Source organism: Narcine bancroftii, unplaced genomic scaffold (assembly GCF_036971445.1).
Source record: "Narcine bancroftii isolate sNarBan1 unplaced genomic scaffold, sNarBan1.hap1 Scaffold_166, whole genome shotgun sequence".
NCBI classification, from domain to species: Eukaryota; Metazoa; Chordata; class Chondrichthyes; order Torpediniformes; family Narcinidae; genus Narcine; species Narcine bancroftii.
Window position 1 is genome coordinate 1,416,780 of NW_027211901.1, and position 11,583 is coordinate 1,428,362.

The following is an 11,583-nucleotide window of genomic DNA, read 5'->3' on the forward strand; positions in this document are numbered from 1 at the left end:
GTTTCAGCAGATGTACAATTTAGCAGTGAAAAGCTATTTTAAAAATGCAACAGCGAGGAGAAGGTTAGTTCTATACATGTCTGGACAGGGGAGCCAGGCCGTGACTTATTTAATAGCTGAGAGCTTACGGGGTGGAGAAAAATGATCCAGAGCAGATATTTGCAAAGGTTGTTTCTCACCTTGAACTCAGCTCTAATCCTAGACTTGAATGCAATGAATTTCAAGGTTTTGTGTAAGAGACTGATGAGACTGTTACTAACTTCCTTACTACACCAAAAATTAATGCTGCAAAATGCAGATGGAAGGATATAGAGGAAAGATTAGCTGATCCATTAATATGCCCATCCTGAAGTGCAAAAGTCTCTTCTAGGGAAGGATAGCTTGAAATTGGCCAAAGACTCTGACACAGCCAGAGTCTTCAAAGCCACGAGGACGCAAATGAAATCCCTATCAATGCAGACCCACCCACAGCAAAGAGAAGGAAGGGTTGATGCTATAAAAAATACAATCAGAAAAGTGCCACCCCCAGGACCTGTAGGAAGGGCAGCGGACAACACCCCTCCGTGACCAAAATGATTGCCCCGCATACGGTTCTGAATGTGGAGCCTACGGCATAGCAAACCACTGGGCGAAGATGTGCAAGTCTGGCGTGAAGGAAACAGTGATACCAGTGAAGAAAAAAGACAAGAAGATCCACCATCTCTTAAAAATGTTGACACACTCATATACATAGACATCCACCCCACAGTTACTTCAGTGAGAAGGGTGCATTCTTACACAGTTACAAACTAGTTCACATTCTCCTGACTAGATCACAGTCACCTCTCGTTAGATTTCACGTGTTCTCTTTTACACATCATGAAAGAATATTAAATCCCTGAATTGAAAGTTAAGGATGAGATCATTCAAATGACAAAAGTTTAATGTGCTTAAGTTTAAATAAAAGTAAGTCTGTTTGACAGGGAAGGGACTGTGTACAAATACTGAAGGAGAGGATTTATTTTCTTGTCAGTCAAATTAAATATGGAATATATTCTACTCCATCTCAGCAGGATTCATCCTTTGACACAAGCAAAGAATTGTAGATCAAGGTAGTTGATTAAACCTCCGAAAGCATAAAACCATTTAGATTTCTGGACTTGAAGTACGTTTCCTGTGTGTATTTAAGGGTGTTTTGGTACCCTGATTTTTAATAAATTGGGAAACCTGAATATTTTATTTCAATTGCAAATGCAATAAATAGAAACCTTACCTCCCCCAAGACAACTTGGAGCAATAAAAATGAACCTAGGATTGTTTCTTTTCTAGGAACATCGCCAAAAGTTGTCCCAGAAAGAGCAAGAGTTGGTTTTGGCCATAGAGGCAGCTCAGACTTTCCTGGAACAAAATGTCCAGGACCCTTTGCGAGACGAGGAAGTTGCACTGCAGGAGAACTTGAATGTCTTGATGGAGGAGTACGAATCCGCTTTATCAAGTGCGGATTCTCAATTAAACGTGATTGAGGATCTGCATCTAGAACTGCAGAAGTTCCGAAAAGGTGAGGGAAAGTATTCATTTATTTTCCAGATTACTATAAAATACTATTTACTGAGAGTTAAAAAGAATTCTAAGTAAGACAACTGAAAGCTACATGTGGTTTGGAATAACCCCAACTTGTAATTATTACAGGATCCTGTCAATGTGTCAAAGTCTATATAATCTGGTATTATTTGATCATTTTGATTATTTCACCATTATATTCCTTTAAACAGATCATGATGAATTTGAAACATTAATGATTCATTCAGAAAAGGAACTACGAAAAATAAAAGCTGAGGAATTTGACTCCACGTCATTGACATTCAAACTTAAGAAGCAGAAATTCCTCTTCAATGATCTTCAGTTTCTCAAAGGGGATCTAAGATACCTCAGACGATCTTGGAAAAGTCTCTTCGATGCTGCCTTTCTCTTTGAAATCAGGAATGCAATTGAAAGCTACAAGATCCCAATTGATCCTGATGCCATAAGCCAACGTGTGGAGGAGACGGTTGAAAGCGCCGATGCTCGCTTCAACGCACTTCGATCAGAAGTATGACATATCTCCTTTTTTTTGACTAATAGCATTTAAACTCCAATTTTACTTTAGATCAGTAACATGAGAGCATTTTGATAGACTGAGCAACTTGTGTAAGTTTTAGTCTTATAAGAGTGGCTCTGGAAAAGGTTTGCGGCTGTGATTTTTAATACCCATGAAGAACAGGAACAATGATCAAATCTTTCCAGTATTGTGGAGCTCTCTTGGTGGCCAAATTCACTCGAGTTGGACAGAGACCACTGCAGAAAATAAGTCATGAACTCATTTCCTTTTAATAAAATCAAATGTCGAACAGATCATAATTGGTGAAGATTTTCCAGACTGGCCTCCCACGTGTATTTGTCACTGAACACGGTGTAATGTGTCCAATCCACAAAGGTCACCTCGCTGGCTCAGTATGTCCTAAACCCAAGGGTTAGGCTTGAATGGCATAACAGAAATGCAGAGTGTTCGTCTGGAACAAGCCCAGCCCCAAAAGAATTTCTGTCTAATCTTCACTGACACACTAAATTTGTGAAGGTTTTCAATGCTTCTGATATATTCCTGACCATCAGTTTATTTTGAAAGCAAACTCAAAATATTAATTAAAAGATTTATTGACATAACAAGAAAATGGAACAGTACGGCAGGGTAACAGGCATTTCACCTTTGGTGAGGAGTGAACATTGCCTTTTTGTCTGTGACCCTCAAAAAACTTGATGCAGGGAACAAAAAAATGATAGTTGGCATAAGTAATGGACCAGTAATGTATCGCTTGACCCATTTTGGATCGATTGGACACTCGATATTTGATCGCATCACAAAATCGTACATTTTAAAAATCCACATACTCATTCATTTCTTTCACTCTATAGTGCATTGGACTTGGAATCCGTCTTAGCACCAAGGTATTTGAACAATGGCAAGAGAAGGCAGATGAGCTGCGTTTGTGGCTAGAGAGAGTAGAAAGAGAAAGACGAATGGTTCAGCTGGAGGCCATCCCTAATCCAGAAATCTTGCAGCAAGAACTTGAAAATATCATGGTAAATTAAAGTTGTTATTTCATAAATGACTGTGTAATGTTGCTTATTCTAATTTACGAGTAGAATGATGAATGCTTTGAAATAATGATAATGTGCACATCCAATAACAGTGGTTAAGGCCACATGGGAGGTTGTAAGTTTGGCACCTGAAATAGGAAGTTGAGCTCCATTCATTCCAACTTGATCAGGTTTTAATGGGAGCCTGATGAAGATCCAACAGCCAATTTGCTTCCAGATGGTGGGGGCGAGATTGGAAACTGTAACAAAGAAGCCAAACAGTTCTGCTCTCATTGTGTGTCTATTTTCAGTATGGGTTTCCTCAGACCTTATCCATGTTTAATGGGGGCCTAAGAAAATGGTGGCAGAATTTTGGACGACCTCCAAGATTATAACAGCAGAGCAAAAAATCTCAGCAAATCATTAATGGGATCATCAGGTGCAGAGACGATAACTCCATAGATGGGGGTTTCAGGAACAGGTGAAGGGGGGTGGGAGGAAAGTGGTGATTTGGAGCACATTTGGAGGTAAGATTTGTTTGCAAAGTGGCAGAGATTGATTTATTCCAAAGAAGTATTCGAACCATAGAACCTTACAATATTACAGAACAGAAACAGGCCCCTTTGGCCCTTCTTGTCTGTTCCGAACCCTTTTTCTGCCGAGGCCCTCTGACGCACCTAGTCCATAGCCCTCCATACCTCTCCCATCCATGTACCAGTCCAAATTCTTTTCAAATTAAAAATTGAGCCCACAGTCACCACTTCAACGGACAGCTTGTTCCACTCTCCCACCTCTTCACTCTGTGTGAAGACGTTCTCCCTCATGTTCCCCCTAAATTTATCCCCTTCACCCTTATCCCATGTCCTCTGGTTTGTATTTCACTTGCTCTCAGTGGAACAAGCCTACCTATATTTACTCTGTCCTCCACATCATTTTAAATCTCTCTCTCAATTCTTCCCTCATTCTACACTCCAGGGAATAAAATCATAACCTGTTTAACCTTTTCCTACAACTCTGCTCCTGACGTCCAGGCCACATCCAAGTCAATCTCTGCACAATTGCCATCCTTCCTGCAGTTAGGTGATCCAAACTGCACACAATAATCCAAATTGGGTCTCACCAATGAAAATTATACTTTATCCTTTGATTGATCAAGGTCAATGTGCCAAAAGTTCTCTTTGCAACCCTATCCACATGTGACACCATTTTCAGAGAATGAGGTGTCTGTATTCCCAGATCCGTCTGTTCTATCATACTCCTCACTGCCCGACTGGTTACCATGTATGTCCTTTCTTGGCTTGTCCTTCCAAAATGCAACACCTCACACTCATCTGCATTAAATTCCATTTGTCAGCCCATGTTTCCAGCTGGTCCTGATCCCTCTTCAAGCTTTGAAAACCTTCTTTAGTGTCCACAACACCTGCAAGCTTACTCATCCAATTTACCCCATTATCATCCACATAGCCTTCCTGGTTTCTTTCTTGAGGTTTTTTCTTGCATTTTCTATACTCTTCAAGCACCTCATTTGCTCTGTGATGTCTATACCTGCTGCACACCTCTCTTCTTCCAAACCAGATTCCTAAGCCTGCTAATCTTGACAGGAACATGCAAAGTCTGTACTCTCCAAATTTCACCTTTGTAGGTCTTCCACTCACCCCGCACATACTTTTCCAGGTCAACACCTTCTCATTCCTTTCTAATTTCCTCAAATTGGCCTTTCTCCAATTTAAAATCTCAACCCGAGTCCCAGACCTATCCTTTTCTATCATTAACGAAACTAATGGCATCATGTTGACTGGAGTTGATGTTTGAGGAATTGGAATTTGCATCAGAAAGACAAATCAGAAAGTTTTGCTTTATTGAGGTGGAGGGCATTTCTGGTCTTGCAGTCAGAGAAAAATCGGACCATTTATTGCAATAATGGCCTGGGATTGATGGTCATGGAGAAAAGCTGTGGGCCATTAAGTGCTCGAGAGAATAGGAGTTGCAAACGGGTCGGATTGCTGAGGGAGAACACATATTTACCTTTGAAGGATGATGGATTGGGGAGAGGGGTCATCTGGAGTAAAAGTAGACAGGCAGAAAAACGATAATGCAGAATAACCCTCTGCAGCCAAATCTATGTCCATTAGTGGTGAAAAGCCAAATGAGTTCTTCAGCATTATTTTATCAATGCTGATGTAAATCTAAGCATCAGAACATTTTTAAATATTTTCTTGTGACCTTGATGGTTTGCAAGGGGACTTCAGGGCCGGTCAAGAGATGTAGACAAGATAAAGATGATGAGCTCAACAGCATCAGAAAATGCTCAAACATCAGGCGTATTAAATACCTCGAAGCATTAATGAGTAATGAGTAATGATCAATAGAAAGTTTGATCTGGTTGTTTGAGAAAATTCCAATATCCTGTGGTTATTGGGTCCTTGAAAATGTTCGCCTCCTCACCCCAAAGCAGGCCAGAGAGTTGTTGGTATTTATGATAATTTATAGAATCGCCTTCACAGGCTGTTTATCTCCTTGACCCAAAGACAATATCGAAATTAACCAAGGCATCGGCAAATCTAAGATATACAGAAATAAATATTAATTTTATTGTGAATGAGTCATTGTGTCATTTTGAAATCACAGGTTCTTCAGGGAGAAATTTCTGAACATGAAGATGGTGTCGAAAAGTTACAGGAGGCAGCAAAGTGCCTGCTGAATTTGAGCAATGACGTTGTTCCAAATATAGTCCAGCTTCGAAAGACCACAGGTACCATTTCAACATTTGATGTTTAGATCAAAAGGTGGTTCTCTAATTCCAACAAATACAAGTGATGCTTCCAGCTGGTAAATTAGACATTTTCAAATTGTGCAAATTACCAGTGGGGACCCACCAACCTCTTTGAACCATTCTAAAATATTTCTTGCAATTGATTGGATTTCAAATGTTGAATCATCTTTACCTAGCACGTCATAAATAGGCTATCATTTCATAAACAGCTCTGAAAATGACCATTTACTAAAGAACTGTGCACACTTCAATGTTTGAATAAAATGCAGTATTTAAGAAAGTTCAATCGAACTTTCTCCACTGAATTGTGGTCAGTGATTCAGACTCGTAGGCCAGAATCGCAATAGTATTGCAAAATGTGTGTTTATTGAATGAAATTTCTGCTCGAGTGGTGCATCTTAGAAGTGTTGGGTCTTATAAAATTGTTGCATTAAAGGTACTGAATTGAGAACCATATTTGGAGCGTTGGAAATGAAAATGGCGGCAAATGGGAATTCTTGCAGTGAATTCGTTGAAAGTGATGCTCTGCGATTATTTAATAAAGCAGCCAGGCTCCAGTCATGCATACTTGTCCGTGGCTCATCAATTAAAGAGAAGATTGAATGATTGGAAACCAGACAACTTCCAATCATAGAAACAAGACTGGAAATAGGAAACATATGTTAAAATATGCCAGCAAGGCGGTGAAGTCACGAGCTCCATCGAAATGTTAATGTTGCTTTTCTTTTTTCCAGATGCTCTATCAGCTCATTTATTTTTATACATTTTTGTTTCCTTTCCTAAACCTCAGAAATTCTATATTTTCCGTTTGTCTTGTTGATCAGTTATTAATAGAAATAGAGGGTATGTAGAAATGGTAGAAGGTTAAGCAGCGGCCATTTACCAAGTGTGAACATCTGGCAAACATGCAGCCAAGGAAGTGTTTAGGGCTGTGATGTCTCAAAGACCCCCCAATGAGAGGGGATTTCTCATGCTGTGCTGGGAGGGCACTGAAGATCCATGCATCTGAGCACCTGAAGGGCGGGATAGAGTTCTGGTGAGAACGGTTGCAGCTGCTCTCAGAGTCTTCTCTATTCAGCAGGGTATTCTTTGTTGTTCCTGCTCCTCCCCGGCCCCAGCTCCCCCCCACTTCACCTGCTCCTCTCGATGAGTAAAAGGCCTTGAAGTCAACATGTTTTCAACAGAGTTGCACAACTGTCCCTCTCTTTCTCTCTCCATTTTCTTTTGCAAATGTCCATTCCTTTTCACTGTTCTTCATTTCACTTGTCTGCTATTTCACGCTGATTCCCTCCAAACTTTTTTCATTCCTTGCTCACCTTTTCTCTCGTCATCTTCTGTTCTGCATTGCTTTAAATATTACTAAACCCACAGTTCTCTCTCCAAACCAAAAAAATGTGTTTGTTGGGAAGAAAACACCGGAAACATGGTAAATCTTTGAAGACATTTTTAAATGTATGTGTAACAGAACCTTGTGTTCATTTTAGCTACCATCGAACAGAGATTCCAGCGTTTGCGTCAGGAAACATCAGAGCAGAAGAGGACGTTGGAACGGACAAATGTCCAAGTGGAAGATCTTGAAGGTTTACTTTTACCTGGCACTTCTCACCACTGCGATTTTGGAAATGTTTTATTTCTGGATTGATGAAGCAGGGTCGTTGACCTAGTTGAGAAACATTGCTATTTTGCACACATAACTGGTCCCTAATAGCAATGCAGGAATGACCAGATGATGTTGATTGCAAGATAAATCTTGGCTGAGACAATTACAGTCCAGATACAGGACATCTCGGCCCCTCGAGTCCACACCGATTTAAGTGGGCTCCTCTAGCCCCACTTACCCACTCCCTGTCCATAAACCTCCAATCCCCTCACATCCAGGCAGCTATCCAACTTGTTCTGAAATGACACAGGAAGTTACATCCCAGACCCTGGCACCAATCTGTTTCCTTAATCGTATCCACAGAATCCACAATTTGTCATCCTGACCATCGAATCCCCTATAACTATTACCCTCCTCTTCCTTTCCCTACCCTTTTGGGCAACAGAGGTTGACCTTGTGCCAGAGATACAGCCACTGATTCCTTCCCCAGCCTGAATGCTCCTCAAGGAGGTGTACCATTTGTTGAGTGCTTCAGTCACAGGTGCCCCCTCCTGTATCTGTCTCTTCCCTTTCCCCTCTCCTAACTGGAACCCACTGATCCTCCTCCTGTGGCCCTGTTGAGACCACCTGGCTATAGCTCCTATCTATGATGGCCTCACTCTCACTGACCAGGTCGAGGTCATTGAGCTGCAGCTCCAATTCCCTAACACGGTCCCTGAGATGCTGCAGCTCAGTACACCTAGTGCAATCGTGGATGTCCAGGAGGTCGAAGACTCCAGGACCTTTCACATCTGACACTGAAAAGAGCAAACTGCTCTCACACTCAACCCTTCTCTCTTCCCCCTCACCTTAGAAAGAGAAAATAACAAAAAAAATATAGTCTTACCTTAATCTAGATACACTCGACCTCAGCCTCTACTCGCTGAACCCTCTCGAGCCAAAGCCTCGAAACCCCACTCTTTCACCAGGCCACTACTCACTGGGCCACTCCTCGCTGGCCTCTCCTTTGCGTTTCCCTCCTTTTATCGGCCTTGACCAATTAAACCTGTCACTCTCAACTCGCTCCACCTCCGAACACTGCCCAAACTCTGGTCTCCGCCTCCTCCGACTCACTGCTCGAACCGACTAGGCCCGAGGCCGGGTAAAGAACAGAATTTATTGTACGATAGAATCTTGTATGTTCTTTAAAAACCATATAGGATGTGGTTTAAGGTCTCATCCAAAGCAATTGCATCCACTCATGCAATTTGATTTCACTACTTCCCCAATGTGCCATTTAGAAATGCACAGAATGACGTGGATGTTGCTTCTCTTCACCATCTGAAACAAGTAAATGGGTTCTTACTATTAAAGCTTCTGCCTCGCATGTTCGAAGTTTGAAAAAGATCAAAGCTGGTGCATAGTTTCATGCATCCACAAGTGTATAAAAAATGGGTTGTGGCAAATCATCGGCAATTATCCATGCCTGCTGCATCCAGGCATATTTGAAGATTGGAGCACGACTGCAACGCCATGTCAACTGTGGCGGATTAACTACCACTCCAGGCTGAGCTTTAGTAAAGCCCCCCTAACCTTGCCTCCCTGCCCCACTCTTTGCTGAATCGAATAAAGTGACATTAAGTTACTTTAAATAACATATTAGGGGTCTCCAAAGTGGTCGATATCGACCCTTGGTGAAGGGGTGGGGGGGTGGGTTGGAGAGGCAGCAGCGTGACCCAGATGAGTGGGGGGGGGGTGAGACAGCAGCACCACTCACGTGGGCAAGGAGGGAGATAGACGGCAGCGCGACTCGGGTGGATTGGAGAATGGTAAATAGAGTCCCCTTGTTTAAAAAAGGTAATAGGGAGAATCTTGGGAATTAGGGTTAGTCTTACATTATTGGTGAGTAAACTAATGTAAGGGATTCTTAAGGATGGGATCTATGAAGATCTGGAGAAATACACTCTACTCAAGGATAGTCAGCATGTCTTTGTGAAGGCAAGCTTGGGCCTCACAAATCTAACTCAGTCTTTGGAGGAGGTTACAAAAGAAATTAATGAGGGTACGGTGATAGATGAGGTCTACGAGGATTTTAGCAAGGCGTCTGAGAAGGTCGGTCACAGGAGACTCCTTCGGAAAGTCCTGAGTCATGGGATGAGCGAAAAATTACCTGCATGAAATAAAAGCTGTCATGTCGGAAGAAAGCAGAGTGTCGTAGTGGAATGAAAGTATTCTGCCTGGAGGTTGGTGCCGCAGGGATCTGTTCTGCGACCCCTGCTCTTTGTGATTTTCATGTCACCTGGATGAAGAGGCGGATGGATAGGTCAGTAAGTTTGCGGATGTCACGGAGGTTGGTTTGGAGGAGTTGTGGATGGAGATGAAGGCTGTTAAAGGTTACAAAATGATGAAGGTGGGATGCAGAGTTAGGCAGAAAAGTGGTGGATGGATTTCAATCCAGATAACTAAGAGTTGATGCATTTTGGAAGGACAAACCAGAAGGCTGAGTCCAGAGTTAATGGTCAATTACTTAAGAGTGTGGATGAACAGAGGAACCTTTGGTTGCAAATCTACACATTTCTCAAGGTTGCCGCACAGTTTGATAGGAGAGTGAAGAAGGATTATGGTGTGCTGAGATTCCTTCATAGGTGGTTTGAATTCAGGAGTAGAGTTGTCATGTTGCAAATCTATAAATCTTTGGTATGACTCACTTAGAATATTATGTTCAGTTCTGGTCACCTCATTACAGGAAGGAGAGGGGACAGAGGAGATTTACCAGGATGCTGCCTGGATTGGGAAACAATTCTCATGAGGCAAGGTTCGCAGAGCTGGAGTGTAGAAGGATTAGAGGAGACGTGATAGAGGTCTACAAGATCTTCGACATCCTCCCGTGAATTCAGGGACCAGAACACTACGTAATATTCCAAATGCGGCGAACCAAAATTTTATACAGCTGTAACTTGACTCACCAACTTTTACACTCAGTTCCCCAAATCATGAAGTCCAGCAGGCTGGATGTTTTTTTACAATCCTCTCCACCATGTTGTCTCTTTCAGGGTGCAGAGAGCGTTCAGCTCAAAATCCTTCTCTCCATCAATGCTAGAAAGGATATATTGTAGACTTTCCCTTGCATTTGACCTCCCCCCCTCCCAAATCCAGCACCTCACTCAGGGGAGGGAGAGGGGAAGAGGAGGGAGAGGGGAAGGAGAGGGAGAGGAAAAGAGAGGGAGGGAGTGTTGTCGAGGAAGGGGGAGGGATATAGTGAGAGGGTGAAGGGAAGAGGAAAAAGAGAGAGAGTGGGGAAGGAGAGGGAGGGAGAGTTGTCAAGGAAGGCGGTGGGATAGAGGGAGAGAGGGTGAGTGGAAGAGGAGGAGAGGGAAAGGGGAAGGAGAGAGGAAGAAATGTCGAGGAAGGGGGGAAGGATACAGGGAGAGTTTGAGGAGAAGGAGAGGAAGTGGAGAAGGAGAGGGAGAGAAAAGGATAGGGAGGAAGAGTTGTAAAGGAAGGGGGAGGAATATAGGGAGAGGGTGAGGGGCATAAGAGAGGGGAAGGAGAGAGAGAAGAATGGAGTGGGAGGTAGACTTGTCGAAGAAGGGGGTGGGTTAGAGGGGAAGAGGAGAGGGAGAGGCAGGGAGAGTTGTCAAAGAAGGGAAGGGATAGGGGAAGTGGAAGAGGAGAAGTCGATGGATAGGGGAAAGAGAGGAAGAGGAAAGAAGAGGGAGGGAGAGTTGTCAAAGAAGGGAAGGGATAGGGGAAGTGGAAGAGGAGAAGTCGATGGATAGGGGAAAGAGAGGAAGAGGAAAGAAGAGGGAGGGAGAGTTGTCGAGGAAGGGTAAGGAATATAGGGAGAGGGTGAGGGGAAGGAGAAGGAGAAGGGAAAGAGGATGAGGGATAGTTGTCAAGGAAGGCAGAGGGTTATAGGGAGATTGTGAGGGGAAGGGAAGGAGAGGGAGGGAGGGAGAGTTATCGAGGAAGGGGGAGGGATATAGGGAGAGAGTGGGGGAGGAGAAGAAGATGGAAAGTGGAAGGAATGGGAGAGGGAGGGAGAGTTGTCGAGGAATGGGGAAGGATATAGGGAAGAGTGTGAGGGTAAGAGGAGAAGGAGAGCGATAAGAGATGGAGAGGGAGAGGAAAGGAGAGA

The 11,583-nt window shown here is 43.1% G+C and overlaps 1 protein-coding gene across 2 annotated transcripts in view; it reads left to right on the top strand.

Moving 5' to 3' along the window:
* The window catches only part of LOC138750562 (microtubule-actin cross-linking factor 1-like), a 31,938-nt gene that overhangs the window by 12,728 nt on the left and 7,627 nt on the right, over nt 1-11,583 (top strand). Inside the window, exons 3-7 of one of the 2 annotated variants that reach the window (XM_069912663.1) lie at nt 1,309-1,537; nt 1,752-2,068; nt 2,929-3,096; nt 5,722-5,845; nt 7,351-7,446. In XM_069912663.1, coding sequence (XP_069768764.1) covers nt 1,309-1,537; nt 1,752-2,068; nt 2,929-3,096; nt 5,722-5,845; nt 7,351-7,446 — 934 coding nt within the window. The remainder of the gene's footprint in view (nt 1-1,308; nt 1,538-1,751; nt 2,069-2,928; nt 3,097-5,721; nt 5,846-7,350; nt 7,447-11,583) is intronic. The other variant, XM_069912664.1, reaches the window with a different exon arrangement.